This window comes from Rhinatrema bivittatum, chromosome 9 (genome assembly GCF_901001135.1).
Source record: "Rhinatrema bivittatum chromosome 9, aRhiBiv1.1, whole genome shotgun sequence".
Classification (NCBI taxonomy): Eukaryota; Metazoa; Chordata; class Amphibia; order Gymnophiona; family Rhinatrematidae; genus Rhinatrema; species Rhinatrema bivittatum.
Genome location: NC_042623.1, coordinates 34,408,962 through 34,426,318, shown reverse-complemented (window position 1 = coordinate 34,426,318; position 17,357 = coordinate 34,408,962). Strand labels below are relative to the sequence as shown.

The 17,357-nt window shown below is 45.9% G+C and overlaps 1 protein-coding gene across 4 annotated transcripts in view; it reads left to right on the top strand.

Moving 5' to 3' along the window:
• Window positions 1–17,357, top strand: part of ODF3B (outer dense fiber of sperm tails 3B) — a 44,449-nt gene that overhangs the window by 24,813 nt on the left and 2,279 nt on the right. For all 4 annotated transcript variants that reach the window (XM_029616635.1, XM_029616640.1, XM_029616637.1 and 1 more), the window contains 4 exons: window positions 2,869–3,072; window positions 5,890–5,991; window positions 10,770–10,891; window positions 12,000–12,140. In XM_029616635.1, the coding sequence (XP_029472495.1) occupies window positions 2,869–3,072; window positions 5,890–5,991; window positions 10,770–10,891; window positions 12,000–12,140 (569 nt within the window). The remainder of the gene's footprint in view (window positions 1–2,868; window positions 3,073–5,889; window positions 5,992–10,769; window positions 10,892–11,999; window positions 12,141–17,357) is intronic.

The following is a 17,357-nucleotide window of genomic DNA, read 5'->3' as shown; positions in this document are numbered from 1 at the left end:
CATATATAATAACTAAAATTGACAAAGTATAATGATATACTGCAGCATTCCCTAGAGGCGAAAAGTGGGCCTGGGGGTGTGCTGCTCGCCAGCCAAGCTAAAAAGAAAAAACTAAGGTAAAACAAAAAAGAAGAGTGCAGAACATCATATTTAGTTTCTGGGTTTTGCAACGGCAGTACTCTGAAAACAAAGTCAAAGGTGAAATCAAACTTGCTAGCACACTTTCCCACCACATGAAAAGTCTCTGCAGCAGAGAGCCAGTCGCTAGCGTTAGGCTGAAATACGTTCCGCAGTCTGATGTAATCAATATGTCTGGTATCCAAAAATATGACTCTCCTTCTGCACCAGACAAAAAAAAATGTTCATTTGTCCAGAGTTCGTAACTTTCGAGGCTGCTCTGGTTATAATGTCCCCACAAAAACGCTGCTCCATTAGTGAAAAAAAAAACATTTTTGTAATCAAGCGGTTGCTCCAGAGCTTCACCACCAAAAAAAAAAAAAAAAAGACCAGCGAAATAAAAGTAGATCTACGGTTTATCTCATGCAAGGGGGTCATGCAGCATAAATCAGTTATGCACTCTTGCATATCTTTGCCCCCTCGGCTACGTGCTTCATCTTCCACGCTCTCACATCTTACCGGCCATTTGAACATCCGTTCTTTTCCAAAATTCCCACATTTGCCTCTGACAAAAAGTTTTGGGCTGCTTCTACTGTATCGAGAAAAAGAGTTTTACTGCCTGCTATCACCTTCACATGGACGGGATAGAGTAGCGGATAGGAATATCCTTTTGCCTGCAGGCCGCATTTCACCTCCTGAAAGCCTGTTTGTCATCACTTATGAGAATCAAATAATATTTCTTTCTGGTGACCTCACTTTAGCCATAATACGGGCTTTATCAAGAAAGCTATCCATTTGGTTAATAACTGCCTTTGGTCTGCTGCCAGATTCAGGAGGAGGTGCCAACGCCTGGTGAACCTGCTCAGTCTTCATAAGGCCTTTCTGGGTCTCCATGCTTAAGACCTCCGGCAGCCATTTTGAAATAAAAGCAACCGGGTTTTTACCTTTGACATTTTTGGGCAGGCCGATTATATGAATGTTCTTTCTCCGGCCGCAGTCTTCAATGTCGTCTACCTTTCTCAGGCAGCGCAGCATATTTTTTCTCTAAAGCATCCTCTTTGAACGAGGATAAGTAATCAGGATTTCTACCTTCTCTACTCTGTCCATAGTTTAGCTGATGCAAGTTGCGTTTTCTTGAAGAGGACACTAAAGTCACCACCATGTCCACCACCGCTGCCAGTTTTGCATTAATATTATCAGTCAACTTTTGTGAAAATTTGCCAAACATTTTTTGCAGGGATTTCATATTATGGATCGGGGTTGCCAAGGCCGGCCAGTTCTCTTCTGACCCCGCATCCTCTGCCTGACTCTCCTTATCCGCTGCTGTGTTTTGCAAAACCTGCTGGGAGTTACCCGGTTTCTCAGTCCACATTGCCAGTATTGACTTCTTAGACATATTAACAATATTTCTTTGTTGATGTAGCAGAGGAGAACTATAAAATAATAAGCAACAATGATTCAAACTGAAGGAGCTAAGCCAAAGCACGTCTGTGTCTTAGCTGAGCATCATGTGATTCCTAAGTACATTTCTCTTTGACTTTCTTCAGTGTTGCACTGCATGCAGAGTCCGGCTTCTTGAGGTTTCCAGTTCAGTTTGTATCTGCATGCTTCTATTTCCAGCTTGCAGTCACTTGTTCTGTATTTGGTGAGGGTCTGACTGTGCTCTGCATGTGTGACAGAGGTGAGGTATTCTACTGGTGTGTATGTTCTGTGTAGAGATAACTAACATAGAAACATAGAAATGGCAGCAGAAAAGGGCCAACTGGTCCATCCAGTCTGCCCAGGAAGCTTCTTATGGTAGTATCTGCCATGCCGTGCAGGTTGCCCCCATGTTTCTCTTAAGGGTAGCAACTGCTGCCCTATACAGTTATCCCAAGCTTACGGATTTGGCCATAGAAGCAGTCCTGCGTTTTTTCTCTTATGTCTGCACATCAGTACCACAGGCTGTAACAAAGTCATGGATTGTGTTGGTTGTCTCTGAATCTAATTTCTCTTTCCCGCCACTCTCCTCCTCCTCCCTGTTGAAGCAGAAGGCGATGTTGCAGTTGTATCAAAATCATCAAGGCTTATTGGTAGTAATCCCATGTGTTCTATAAAGGGTAATAGCTGCTGCTCCATGCAGGTTACCCCCATGCTCATCAGATGCCCAGACCGTAAAGGTCGGAGCCCTCGTTGCTTGCTGTCTGAATCCAGTTCCCCTATTCCCCTTGCTATACACCTTGCTGTGTTTTTCAATTTGCTCCTCCCCATAGAAAGCATATTTTGAGTTACTGATGAAACTCAGATGTAACTGCTATCAAATAATTTTAGTAATAGTTTTGCTTGTGGGTTGCAACTGGCCAGGATATTCCTCATTGCCTAGAAGAAGACACTCATAACTTTTTCTTGTAGAGCCTTTACAACTCTCAGATTCACCTCCTGCATCTCTCTCTCTCTTCTGTGTGTCACTCTGTCTCGCTCCCTCTCTGGATTGAACTCTTTCATTTCCTGCACACACAAACACTCTCTCTCTCTATTGCTTTTTCTCTACAGTGCTGTCCGTATCACTCATGCTTGTTGACTTCCTGCGTTAATTTTTCTGCATTGCTTTCTCTGCATTGGTTTTCTCTCTGCATTGCTTTTCTCTGCATTGCTTTCTCTCTCTTTCCGTATGACACAGTCCACTTAATCTGTCTCTGGGTGGAAGTGCTCCTCTCTTCTCTCCAGCCTCTCCACCCTGCCTTACTTTGTTTCCCCTCTTGTCTGTTGCAGGTTATACAGGGCATGATCCATCAAAGAACCGAGCACCAGCATACAGCATTGCCAGCCGACATATAAAGTTTGTGGAAGACTGCTCGCCAGGGCCTGGGTATCTAGTTCCACCTCACATGACAATGAGGGGAAAAGATGGGATCCCCGCCTATTCCCTTTATGGTCGTCCGAAAGACATCAGCCCATTCAACACTCCTGGTCCAGGTTTGTGCTTCATGTTGTCTATGAGAAGTGTGCCGGACTGTCAACTGTGGGGAGAGAGTGCCCAAGTGCTGGACATGAAGAGGAGATGGTGCAGCATTGCTGGTTGGGGAGAAAGGCGGAGGGAAGAGAGTGCAAGAGCCTTGACAGTAGGGGAAGAGGGAGCAAGAGCACCGACTGCGAGAAGAGAATGTCAAGAGAACCAGCTTTGAGGATGAAGGTGCAGAAGTGCCAGCTGTGGGGGGAGAGAGAGCGTGGAAGAGGCAGCTGTCGAAGAAGAGGGTGCAGGAGCACAGACTGTTGAGAGAGAGAGGATGGTAGGACTGCTGGCTGTGAGGTGAAAGTGCAGCAGCAGCTTTTAGAGGAAAGGGTGCAGGAGGATTGGATGCATGGGGGAAAAGTGCAGGAATGATGGATATGGGGAAGACTCTCCCATAGCTGGCACTCCTGCACCCTCTCCCCTTTCATCCAGAAAGCTGGTACTGCTTCTGCACCCTCTCACCCCATAGCCAGCATTCCTACATCTTCTCTTTCAACAGCCTGTGGCCTTGTACCCTTTCTCCCTGCAGGAGAGGGAGGGTGGGGGCGCACTAGCTATAAGGGGAGAGGGTGTAATAGTGCCAGCTGTTGGGAAGGAGGATGAAAGACGGGGAAGGAGATGGAGGAGTGCTGATTGTAATGGGAGAGAGTGTTACAGCAAACGGTTCAGGATCACCAACCAGTGCATGAAGATGCATATATCTGGAGAATTCCTAATTTGGGGTACACAGAGATCATCCTTATCTGCCCCTTCCTCCAAGATACACAGTCCTTTGTCCATAGTTATGAAAAGCTGAAAGTAGGATGTCCCAAGCACTGAAACCAAATACAGATCCACCTAAGTCTTCCCTGCCCTATTTCACGATAATTTGACAGTGCACCTACATATAACTGGCCTAGTCTTCTGGCGGGCACTTTTCAAACGGATCCAGCTGGGTTAAAACAGAGTAATGCAGCTAGATGGGTCATTTGATAGTTACACCCCCTGGTGAGGGTGAAAGTTCGGGCGCCGTCTCACCACTTGCGTAATTTCGCCCGTGCTAGAAAGGGGCAGGGTTGTAGGCGGGGCTAGGGGAGGAACGGGAGGGTATGCGTGGAAGTTTCGTTTTGAAATCCCTGTGCATGTGTTACCGGGGGTATTGTAAAGCGGGTATAAAATTCCGCATTTTCAAAGGGAAGGGCTGCAGGGAATTTTCCCCTTAGAAAATTAATCTGCAGATTGGTGGGCATGAAGTAGCTGTGGACCTAGAAGACAGTTTTCAAAAAGGGAATCTAGACAGCTAAGGAGCTAGTCGGCTAAATCTTTTTGGGGTGAAACTCATTCCTCAAACTATAGGCAGCCCGAGAGGTGGGACTGGGTTAGGGGAAGATGTTAGCCGGCTAACGTTGAAATTTCAGCTCTAGCTGACTAACTTGCATGACTCTCCCTGTCTGCAGGGATACGAATGCAAACTGAACCGGCTTTGTTATAGCCAGCTAGATTGCGGCTGAAAATTTGCCTAAACCTAGGTGACTAAGTCAGCATAAAACATCATACTGAAATCTGCACCCCTCCGCCTTAAATTTTTGTTTTTTTAATTATGGTACTGGGATGTACAGCATTTGGCAATGCAGATTACTTCCAGCATTAGCAGATAATTGTTTATTGTGCTTTATATGATAAGCTTGGTCTGTGTTTTTATGATTGAGCGGGTTATAAGTATTTTAAACAAATAAGTACAGTCACTATTTACAATACATCTGAGGAGCAATCTCCATCCGTGGCCACAGTAAGGGCTACAAAACTCGCCCCTTCCTGCGGAATTTGGCCAGTCCTGGCCAAATTGCTGTGGGAGACCGGGAACCCTCTCAAAAACAAGATCATGGGTGGCAGTGGACAGCACATTTCCCCTCTTCCTCCCGCCCTGGAAGTGAATCATGGGTGGCGGGTGGGACGGTGCCATTCTTTCACTAACCACTCCTGCAGCGAAATAGGAAGAGGAGGATGGCAGCCTGAACGTGCCCCGGACGCATTCTCCTCCTCTTCTCCTGCCAGGCCCGGCATTATGTGGTGAACCACGCCGTTCAAAGCATGACGTTTGGGCCCCGCAAGGGAAGAGAACACACCCAGGGCACCGTTAAGCTGCCATCCTCCTCTTCCTGTTTCGCTGCAACAGCAGCAGCAGTTAGTGAAGGGAGTAGACAGGAGAGGGAGTGAAGAGAGTGAACCGATTGGGGGAATGGAGGGTCGGAGGTGGGTGGGAATAAACTGATGGGGAATGAATGGAAACCACAATGAGGGGTACGTGTGGGAGGAGGAGGAGTGAAACTGTGAGTGAGGGGTTCATGGCGGGGGGGAGGAAAGGAACCAGGATGAATGAGGGGATCAAAGGGGCTTTGAAAGGGGGATAAGGGAAAGAAGAGAATGATGGTGTGAATTGCAAACATATGCAAAATTATGTAAATTTGCCACGTAATTGCTGCAGAATTTTTAAAAATCCTCTACAGAATTTGCCAGCTCTTGCCGCAGAATCTTGAAACCCCTGCTCGCAGGAAACCGGGGGCAGTGATAATAACTCACTCTGGACCATGCAGGAAGGATAAGAAAGAGACATTGAAGGAAGCGTTAATAGAAGGGATTCGACAGCTTGCTGCACAGCTGCTGGTGTGAGCAGAAGATGGTCTCCCTGCTCCCAGTTGCTGTGTTACCGTGCAGCGGCTTGCAGTTTTAGTGAGAGCGATTGCAGCATTGGTTTTATCGCTCTGTGTGTGCTCACCTTTCTTAACTTCTGTCCTCTGTAGGCACTTATTCTCCAGAGCGCTCAGGGAAGTCGGCCTACTATTCTCCCCCCATGTATTCAATGGCTGCTCGGACGAAGGGCTTAAGTAGCGACCAGAGCCCAGGTGAGAGTTTCTTGTAATGATTACACCCCAGGCAATATCTCGCAGTATTAAAAAGACCCCCAGGTGAGAGCCTTCTGTAACAACCACACACAATATAAGTGCCTTCAGCAATGACCATACACCCAGGTAAGAGATTTTAGTAATGAGCAGACCCCAAGTAAATAGCCTTCAGTAACTTCTCTACATAATGTCAGAGCCTCTGTTAATCGCCAGACCGTAGGTGAGAGCCGTCAGTAGATCCACATTCTCCAAGGATAAGTGGGTGACGTCATCTGATGGTGCCAGCTCAAACAAACTTCCAGATAGTTCTGGAGGCTTTTCTTGGGCATGTGTGAAATTTTTCATACACTCACCGCCTTACGGAGCCCCCTCAGTTTGTTTTTGTCCACAGCAGCAATTGGAAAGTTTATCTCCCGTGGCGGATCATAGAGAACGTTTTTTTTGCAGTTTGTTCCCTCAATTGTTTTTTCCCTCTTTTACTCCCGTAGTGTTCACCGTTAGACTAGGTGTTTTTTTGGCTCTTTTAAGGTCTTGGATCTTTTACAAACTGGCCGTCAGGCTCTGATCCCATTTTCTTTGGCATGGCCTATCTGTTATGGCCTCAGCTGACATTTTTCCCTGGAAAAAAATGTGTCATTTGATTTTGCATCATTGATTTTGCTCAGAATGCTGAAAAGAAGGCCAGTGGCATTAAGCACTGCCCCCAATGTGATTTCAAGAGGTCCATAACTGACCTTCATAAAGTCTGCATCCATTGTCTGGGACTGCTCACAGATGTCACAGAGTGCCATCAAATTCCGAAGATTGAGACTTCAAAATATCCAAATTCAAAACCCTGACACTGGCTTCGAGAAGAGCTGGACCTCTAGATACAGACAATCCAGGCCACTAAGACCCCTCATTCAGGGTCTCCGTCAACCAAAGAATTCAAAAGAGTGGCTACCCACCAACGATCTTTCGTAGAAGCAGCCTCCTGCTCTATGGAGTTTCCTCTGAGAAGAGCTCCACCAAATGCAAAACTACTCCCACTTCAAAAAGCAAGTAAATGCCGGCCTTTTTCTCCAGGTTTTTAGCACAAAATACCCCCTAGAAAGCGATAAGAACTTGCACCCACCAATGTCTGTGATAAATTGCTGGCCCCTTTTGGAGTGTCTGAACATACTTCTATACTTCTGTTGTTTTTTTGCTGAGATGTTTATCTATCTTAAGATTAGTCATTAGTCAAATTTAGCCCTAAATGCACCTTATTCAAACTGGTTCCTAGCCTTGCGTCTATGGGAGAAAAGCTTAGTGAATTAGGCCCTCGATTTGTTAAGCTGCTGTTGATCTCTATCTGTATGCACCATTTTTAATTTGTTGTATCCTGTCTTGGGTGAATTGCTTAATTCCAATATGTCGGTAATACATCCAAATTGTTATTAAATAAATAGATAAATACATTTTTTCTTCCAAGAAAAATTCTGGTGCAACTCCATTGGCAGCATAGGCATCAAAGTCGAAAGACCTCAGAGTTATACCGACAACAGGCAATACATCAACACCAAGGAAGCTTCACTCAGCATTTAGATCAAAGTGTAGGTCCAGGAGCTAAGAGCCCTCCCACATTATCGCTTGGCACCTGATAGTAGTTCCTCAAGATTGGGTCTGGAGCCCAGGAGATATGATACCAAGCAACATGCAAAGGCTCTAAAGCACTGGATGTATCCCCTTTAGTGCAGGGATCTGAGAGCAGAGAGATTTCATCTGCTTCTACCTGCCCTCCCAAACAGCTGCCTCGGGACCTGTGCTCAGCCTCCCAGACTGAAACTCAGCCAGGACAGATTCCAGAGTCAAGAAAATTGCCATCAAGACTCCTGCTGATGCCACTCTGGTGCTGGCTTCAGAAATGGTGGAATGAGAACCAGAGAAGAGACACCTTGAGGCCCTATCTCAGTTCCAGATGCTGGCATCTCAGCTCCACCTATGGTGCTGACTGAACTTATCTTGAGACCTATGCCCTGGCAGCAAACAAATCAGCACTGATGCCTGTGTCGACACTGAGACTCAGTGTTGATATCATTCACATTGAGTCAAAGCAGAACCACCTCAAGGAGAGAGGTTTCTGCAGCTATGCAATCTCAGTCTATCTCAATGCACAAAGAGAGAACTGGGAAACCTACTGAGGTAATCTGGATTTAATTTCAGCATCTGAGTCTGAAGATTCTTAGGGTCTTGCTTATAGTTGTGGAGATTTTGGTTCTGAACAGGAATATTTTCATGATTTCACCTTGGACCCCTTCACTCCTCAAGTGAGGAAATAGGTGCCATCCAGACGTCCTTTCACAGTCATCATTTATACAAAGAATGTCTGAAACTGAAAGCAAATTATTGGGCAGACTGGATGGACCATTTGGTCTTTATCTGCCATCGTTACTGTATTACTATGTTAGTTTAATGTGGAAGAAGGATGAGCCCAGGGCACCTGTACTTGGCTTCCTCAGATTCCTGGATGCCCGCAAGTAGTTGGTGGCAGTACTCATCCACCAACTCCTTCAGGATGTACAGAAATGTATGGTGGAGACCCAACTTAGAAGGAAGACAGACACCAAGAATCATGTCCAAGCAGCAACAGGATGCAGGGAAGTCCAATTACCAGACCAATCTTTAGTTGTTGAAAAGTGCCAAAAGGCCCAGGCTCACACTGTACTGCTTGGACATTAGTCACACAGACTTTGGAGTTTTATGGAAGAAAGTTCTTCCAGAATGCTATGCTCCGTTCCTGCATAGATCCTACTAGATCTTTATAATCAAGTATTTTCATTCTGTACAGGAAAGGGCACAGACGTTTTATGAATTTCTCCCTCAGGTAATATGGAAGACGTTGTTCACCTACAAAACAACAGTAAGAAATGTAAGAAGCATCTGGTTTGTGCAAAGTATGGTGCTAAGACAGCATCGAGAACCTCCTCCATGGCCATCGGTGCCCACAGGCTCTCATGGTTGTGGGCCTTGAGTTTCAGGAAGGACAGGCTTGCAGACATGCCAGTCAATATAGAAAACCTTTTTGGAGATAAAGGAAGTGACAGATCTTGTAAAAGACAACTATTCAATGCTTCAAATGCTCTCCATTGCCACCTCTGAACCATCCTTCATCTCAAGGAGGTACCGCAGTGGACTGTTGGGAGATGGGTTTTTCTCAGCAAAGGCAAAGTCCTAAACCCCAAACAGTCAAAACCAGGGATGAATTTCTGACTGGATCCAAAGTGCATGGCCAGCACGCCTATCTCCATTCTGGATGACTTACCTGTGGGGGGAAAAGCTGAGGTTTTATGTAAATCATTGGTCAGATGAGATCTCCAGATTATAAAGTAAGGGAACAGATAATGTTTTACTGAGAATCCCACCACATTGCCTGCCAAAGGAGATTTTTCACTCCCTTTCTAAGCAGGAATAACTCTATGGGCGGACATAATAGCTAAGTGGAATTGGAGTTGGATTTCCTTCCCAGATCTTCTGCTCTCTGCATCAGCTGAGGCTGAGAATACTGCAGAGATGGTGTTTTCAACCTTTGTGGGTGGGGGAGACATAGTCATTGTGCAAAAGTGATACCTAGTGGCTGGCTCATTATTTCAGGGTTCTGGAAGGCTCACTGGTGCATAGCCTCTGTAATGACAGGACTACAGTAAGCTGGATAGGAATACAAAATAGGGCAACAATTCCTGGGCCATAGAGGTGAATGTGCCATGCATACTTTGGATTGCAAGAGAGAGGCTGCCTTCTATTTGGAGCGGACCATAGCCCTTGGAAGGTCCGCCCAACATTTTAATTCCTTTGACTCCAAAAGGCCTGGCCTCACTGTAACTAAACAAATGATCTCTAATTGGACAGCAGATTGCATCTCCTTCGGTTATGCCCAGGTGAATCAGATTCCAGAAGGGCATGTCACGTGTCATAATGTTAGAGCCATGGCAACATCGGTGGCCCACCTGAGATCATGCAAGGCTACGTCATGGAGTTCAGTCCTCCGTATTCACATCCCATTAATATGTAAATACTGTCTCCTGACATGGAGGTGAATTTGGTAAGTCAGTCCTTCATGTTGTGTTTGGAGAGTAGAGTCCAACTCCATTCCCCCTAGGATTCTTTACCTTTATTTTGGGTTATTCTTTAAACAAACAAAAAAAAAGCCCAAAACCTACATATACCTAGAGGCTTTTCACCCAATACCTGTTAGCAGTTGGTTGTTGTTATTTCCTCCTTTTTTTGTTGAAGGGTTGTCCTTAGCTAGAAATTCCCGCTTGTCTAAATATATCCTGCTTGTTCTCAGAGAAAGCAAAGCTGCTTACCTGTAATAGATTTTCTCTGAGATCAGCAAGATAATCATTCACACAAAACCTACCACCTCTCTTTGTAGAATTGTCTCAGAATAAGCCGTATTAGAGGTCTGAAGGCACTCCATGAGGTGGCGCATATGCAGGAAATTGTATGCATGCCTAGAAAGAACTAGAAAAGTCTCTGGGAGACAATCCATGATGGTGTCATCAGATGATGTCACCCACTTGTGTGGATGATCATCCTGCTGACCTCAGGGAACACCCGTTATGGGAAAGCAACTTTACTTTCTAGACACAGATTCAGTATACCTGTACATGCTCTTCCTTCTCCTGTATAACCCCCTGATGCTCCTCCTCCTGTTAGCTGGAGACATCCAGAGACCCAATGTCCTTCTTTCTCCAGGATCCCCACTTTTTCCATCTGATTCTGAGACCATCTGATGCCTCCTCTCCTCCTGTCCCCAGGGCCAGCAGCATATATGCTTCCCAGCATGCTGGGGCCAAAGGTTGTGAATAAGAGCTCCGCTCCCTACTATTCAGTGACAGGACGCAGCAAGACCGGGAGCTTCCACGAGGACCTGCAGAAGGTGAGACCTTCTACCTAGGGGCTGCGCGCAGACATTTTGCTCATTTCGTTTCATTCTTTTTTTCATTCGTTTCAATTGTTTTGTTTCGTTTCATGTATTTAAAAAGTAAAAAGAAACAGAGGAAAGAAAGAAAAGAAATGATTAAAACAACAACAAAAAAATGTCAGGCCCCTGCTGCTGCAGCAAAATCAGGTGTGGGGGGGGGGGGGCTGAGGAGGATCGTAGGTGGGCGAGGAAAGCCTGGGAGGGACTTTTTAGGTTTTTTGTATTGGTAACTGCATAATTCTTTTTCAAATGAAACTTTGTTCGGTTTTCTTTTGTTTTAAACCAAACTGGAAAATTGTGTTAACATTTCCCATTTCAAAAGAATGCGTATCCCTATTTCTTCATGGCGATCATTTACACTATACATAATCCTTGCTGATACGTGATCACTCATACCCAGTTATCACTCACGCATACTCACGTGTGTATTGCTATTTATTTTATGAATTAATCTATTGGTACTTGGCTGGTCAACAGTTTTGAATTCAGTCTGCTGGTGGGATCCCTAGTTTCCCCAGCTAGTCGCCAAGTATTCCTGGTGTTCTTCAATCCTGCTTTATGAGGTACGAACCGGAATGTGACATGAAAGCTGATCCATCGTTTATATATCATTCACAATTTCCTAATACAATGTATAATGATTCGCTTGGATCTTTGCATAAATAATTGTACAAAGGATTCATCAGAGCCAGCGTAAAGGCTTTGCTTAGTTGCAACTGGCATGTTATGACGGTTATATCAACCAATGAGTATGCATCTTTTTTTCTCTTATAATACGGGGAGAACTATTTTCAAAGGCATTTAGCTGAGTTAATAATGATTAAATTGCCTCATTTGAAAATTGCCCTCCTGCTAAAGTGGCCAAAAGTATTTTACTTTTAGCCAGAGAAAAAAAACGCACGCATACATGGGAGTGTTCAAAAGAAGCGTGCATGGGTGCCTGCCCTTTGAAAACCAGGTACACTGACTTTTGCACTGAGGCAGAAAGTTTGAAATTGCCTCCATCGCCATATTAATTACACCTGCCCTCCTTGTCATTGCTACCTCCTGTTTCATTCTTCAGACCCCGGGCCCTGGAACTTATCGTGTAGTGGATCCTGGAGTTTATAAATACAGACCTCCGCACTACAGCATGACAGCACGGACTTTCATGCCGAGTGACACTACCCAGAAACCAGGACCAGGCGCGCACAGTCCAGAGAAAGTAAGTGATGAGGGTGTGGAGGAAGGGATGGGTAGGAAGCAGGGAATGCAAAGTAGATGATAGGGGAATGGGCGAAAGGAGAGAAGTAGCAGGGGAGAGAAGAAGAGTCATTGATTAAGGAAAGTGGGAGAAACAAAATGTGATCTGGGAAAGGGAGAGAGACAGGAGAGAAACATGGGAAGGGGGAGAGATGGATAGGCAGTTGGAGGAAGAAAGATTGGTGGGTAGAAGGAGAACGTAAAGAGATGCAAGAGGTAAGTGAAAGAAGAGCGATGAGTCGAAGTAGGGGAAAAGAGAAAGATGGGCAAGGGAAAAGGAAGAGATACAAAAACAGGTGGGAGTAGAGGATAGGGATGTGAATCGTTTTTCAACGATTAAAATTATCGTCCGATAATGTTTATATCGTCTTAAATCGTTATAGAACACGATACAATAGAAATTCTAACGATTTATCGTTAAAAATCGTTAAATCGTGTTAGTGCGCACTAACTCGAGTTAGTGCGCACTAACTCCCCGTTAGTGCGCACTAACTCGATTTAGTGCGCACTAACTGAAAATGATACAAATAAACACTTTCCAGGTCACTGAAGGTCAGTTAGGAATGAATATGTGTTCCTATTGGCTGGCTGCCCTCTTATCTATTGATGTTACCAAGGTTACCACTGAGGTGATGGTTGGGGGGATGGGAAATGGAACTGGAAACTAATGAACACCAACAGAAAATGAAACAAAGTGTTCACACTTCCCAGGTCAGTAAAGGTCACTTAGGAATGAATATGTATGTATGTATTCCTATTGGCTGGCTGTGCTCTTATCTATTGATGTTACCAATATGGTTGGGGGGATGTGAAATGGAAACAGTTGGAAGCTTGACAAAAAAGCCTGACTAGAACTTGTTTGTTTATTATTTTTGTTAGCAGGCACCTGAAATGCTAGTGCATGTTGAATTTGCCAATCACTGTGCATTTTAGAAAGGTGGTCCTGGCTGGAACTGTACACAGTTCAAATATATGTAATTGATTGTTGGTAAGTGTATTTTTTAAGTAGCCACACTGGCACCAGTATGTTTACTTTTCCTCCTACTTAACTCACTAGCTCAGCTTTGTAAGAAGGGCTTCTCTGCTTGTGTGTTGTTTTTGTTTGGTGTGAGGAGAGCAGAAACATCAGATCTTTATTCAATCTACTACAGTCATCTCTTACAGTGCCCTATCCCTATTAATACCAGGAGTGTTGTGATCTTCCTGCACACAGTGCCCTAACCCTGATACCAGTCTGAGACAGCTCCCTCCCTGCATTACTAGTGAGAGGCTGGCTTCACAGACAGGGGGGAGCTGCCTGACCCTCACTCCTGACTTCCCCCATGTCCCAGCTAGTGAATGGTGTGTGGGTGAGGGGGGGGGAGGATGGTGAAGTCTGAGACAGCTCCCTCCCTGCATTACTAGTGAGAGGCTGGCTTCACAGACAGGGGGGAGCTGCCTGACCCTCACTCCTGACTTCCCCCATGTCCCAGCTAGTGAATGGTGTGTGGGTGAGGGGGGGGGGGAGGATGGTGAAGTCTGAGACAGCTCCCTCCCTGCATTACTAGTGAGAGGCTGGCTTCACAGACAGGGGGGGAGCTGCCTGACCCTCACTCCGGACTTCCCCCATGTCCCAGCTAGTGAATGGTGTGTGGGTGAGGGGGGGGGAGGATGGTGAAGTCTGAGACAGCTCCCTCCCTGCATTACTAGTGAGAGGCTGGCTTCACAGACAGGGGGGAGCTGCCTGACCCTCACTCCTGACTTCCCCCATGTCCCAGCTAGTGAATGGTGTGTGGGTGAGGGGGGGGGGGGGGAGGATGGTGAAGTCTGAGACAGCTCCCTCCCTGCATTACTAGTGAGAGGCTGGCTTCACAGACAGGGGGGAGCTGCCTGACCCTCACTCCTGACTTCCCCCATGTCCCAGCTAGTGAATGGTGTGTGGGTGAGGGGGGGGGGGAGGATGGTGAAGTCTGAGACAGCTCCCTCCCTGCATTACTAGTGAGAGGCTGGCTTCACAGACAGGGGGGGAGCTGCCTGACCCTCACTCCTGACTTCCCCCATGTCCCAGCTAGTGAATGGTGTGTGGGTGAGGGGGGGGGGGGAGGATGGTGAAGTCTGAGACAGCTCCCTCCCTGCATTACTAGTGAGAGGCTGGCTTCACAGACAGGGGGGAGCTGCCTGACCCTCACTCCTGACTTCCCCCATGTCCCAGCTAGTGAATGGTGTGTGGGTGAGGGGGGGGGGGGGGAGGATGGTGAAGTCTGAGACAGCTCCCTCCCTGCATTACTAGTGAGAGGCTGGCTTCACAGACAGGGGGGAGCTGCCTGACCCTCACTCCTGACTTCCCCCATGTCCCAGCTAGTGAATGGTGTGTGGGTGAGGGGGGGGGGGGAGGATGGTGAAGTCTGAGACAGCTCCCTCCCTGCATTACTAGTGAGAGGCTGGCTTCACAGACAGGGGGGAGCTGCCTGACCCTCACTCCTCCGGGGTATTGTGATCTTCCTGCACACAGTGCCCTATCCCTGATACCAGGGGTGTTGTGATCTTCCTGCATGCAGTGCCCTATCCCTATTAATACCAGGAGTGTTGTGATCTTCCTGCATGCAGTGCCCTATCCCTATTAATACCAGGAGTGTTGTGATCTTCCTGCATGCAGTGCCCTATCCCTGATACCGGGATGTGTGCAAGAAGATCACAACACCCCCGGTATCAGGAATAGGGCACTGTGTGCAGGAAGATCACAACACCCCCAGTATCAGGAATAGGGCACTGTGTGCAGGAAGATCACAACACCCCTGGTATTAGGGATAGGGCACTGTGTGCAGGAAGATCACAACACTCCTGGTATTAATAGGGATAGGGCACTGTGTGCAGGAAGATCACAATAACCCTGGTATCAGGGTTAGGGCACAAGTTCTAGTCACATTGACTGATCACATTACTTGTTTTGTCAAGCTACCAACTGTTTCCATTTCCCATCCCCCATATACTGTCAGTAGGAAACTTGGTAACATGAATAAATAAGAGGGCAGCCAATAGGAATACATATTCATTCCTAAACTGACCTTAACTGACCTGAAAAGTGTCAAATTGTATCATTTTCAGTTAGTGTGCACTAACTCCCAGTTAGTGCGCACTAACTCCCGTTAGTGCGCACTAACTCGAGTTAGTGCGCACTAATCGGAAAAAAACGATTTTTAACGATTTTTTAACTAAAAAATCGTGCCTAAGACGATTTTCTTGCCCTTCCACACGATTTCTATCGTTAAGACGATATGGAAAACGATTCACATCCCTAGTAGAGGAAAAGAAAAAGATAGGTATGGAAAGGGGAAATGGGAGTAGGCAGGGAGATTGGTGAGAGAAAGGGCCAGTGCTTCCTTTAGGAAACATCAAACATTTTAGGGATGAGAAAATCCCATCAGTGTGAGGCTCAGAGGGGGGCTGTGTCAGAACCAGTACTGATAAAGAAGGGAGTGCTATACTGGAGCTGCCACCGAGACGTAAGCTGAGAGAGGAGGGTGCATGACCGAAGGTTCACCTAGGGTGCAAAATACTCTTGCACCAGCCCTGGCGGGAGAATACAATCCTGAGATAAAGGCAGGGTAAGTGAAGGATAGGAGGGGTAAAGTAATGGGAGGGTAGGAGATTGAAGACAGAGGAAGGGCTAGATAGATGGGCGGGGGTGTATGATCACAAGAAGATGAGTGGAGGTGTACAATTTCAAGATGGCAAGAGACTGGGGGGCAGATGAAGGAACAAAGAGAAGGGTGTGGGAGTCTATATATCCTCAGGATGATAGATTAAGAGCAGAGTACAGGATAAAGAGATGGTTGGAGATGCAGAATCATGGGATGGTAAGAGGCTGAGGAGCAGGACTGGAGGTGACTCCATTCCTGTGTCATGTAATGAATGTTGTCCTCTGCCTCACTTCTTGGTTGTTTGTAGTTACTCAGGCCTGTGACTTGCTCATTTCTGTCACATTGGTGCCCTCTTCTATGATGAATCAGAAATTTAGCTCCAGCCAGGAGCAAGAACAAAGGACACCAGGCATCCAAATAACGAACAAAGTCCTTCACCTCACAATAGAACCTATAGGCTATAATGTAAAAAACAAATGGAAAAACAGTGTACTCATAAGTGATTTTGGGTCTCTCTGTTAGCACTACTGTGCTTAGGAACAGAAAAAAAGACCTAATCATCTCCCAGAAAAAATTACAAATACTTTAATCAAACTCATTTCCACCATGGATCTCAACTCTCATTATTTGTTTGCAGGACATACGCAATATCTGTAGTCCATTATTTTCAAACATTTCTTTTTGCAGGACAAATGTCCCTAAGTTCTGTAGTAACGGTAGGGAGAACTAAATTTGTTTGTGAATCCTGTGTTTTTTCTGCATATTTATTTGATTATTATTTGATTACTATGGGTTCTGTTGAGGGATCAGGGACTTTGTTTATCCTCTAACATGATTCTGGTGACACAGTCTGACTGGTGTCCATGCTCCTTAGTGTGTTGCTAAGTTGGATCTTAGGTGTCATTCTTCCATATTTTTGGTGATGATTGAGATCCCTGTTCCTTGAAGTTGTGTGGTGATTTAGATTCAAGGGCTTGAGCCTCTGTGCCATACATTTGGCTTCACGTGTTAACTGATGTCTGTCTTCCTAGATGTAGCATAGAGATTTGTGTCACATAGTGCCACCCGCGACCGTGCCATCTCCATTGCCGGTCCGGCCCTCTGGAACTCCCTGCCTGTCCACATGCGCCTTGAACCCTGTGCAATCAAATTCAAAAAGAAACTAAAAACACTTCTGTTCAACCATGCCTACACAGAATAGCTTTCCCTCCTAGTCCGTAGCCCGCCCCCCCCCCCCTCCAGGTGACCGCCCTCTCCTTATATTAAGGAGATATTCAATGTAAATTGTAAATTGTTAATTGTTATTTCTCTGGTTATGACTTACTTGTTTTTCTATCCTTCATACTGCCTATTGGTTACCCCCGCGCCCAGTTACTCTCCCTGTTGAAATGTACTTTCCAAGCTTGCAGTTATTATGTGAACCGGTATGATGTCCCCCCACAAATACCGGTATATAAAAGTTTCTAAATAAATAAATAAATAAATAAAATAAACATAGTAAATCATGTCCATTCTCATGTTATCACATGATGATTTGGATTCTTGATCTTGTACCCATC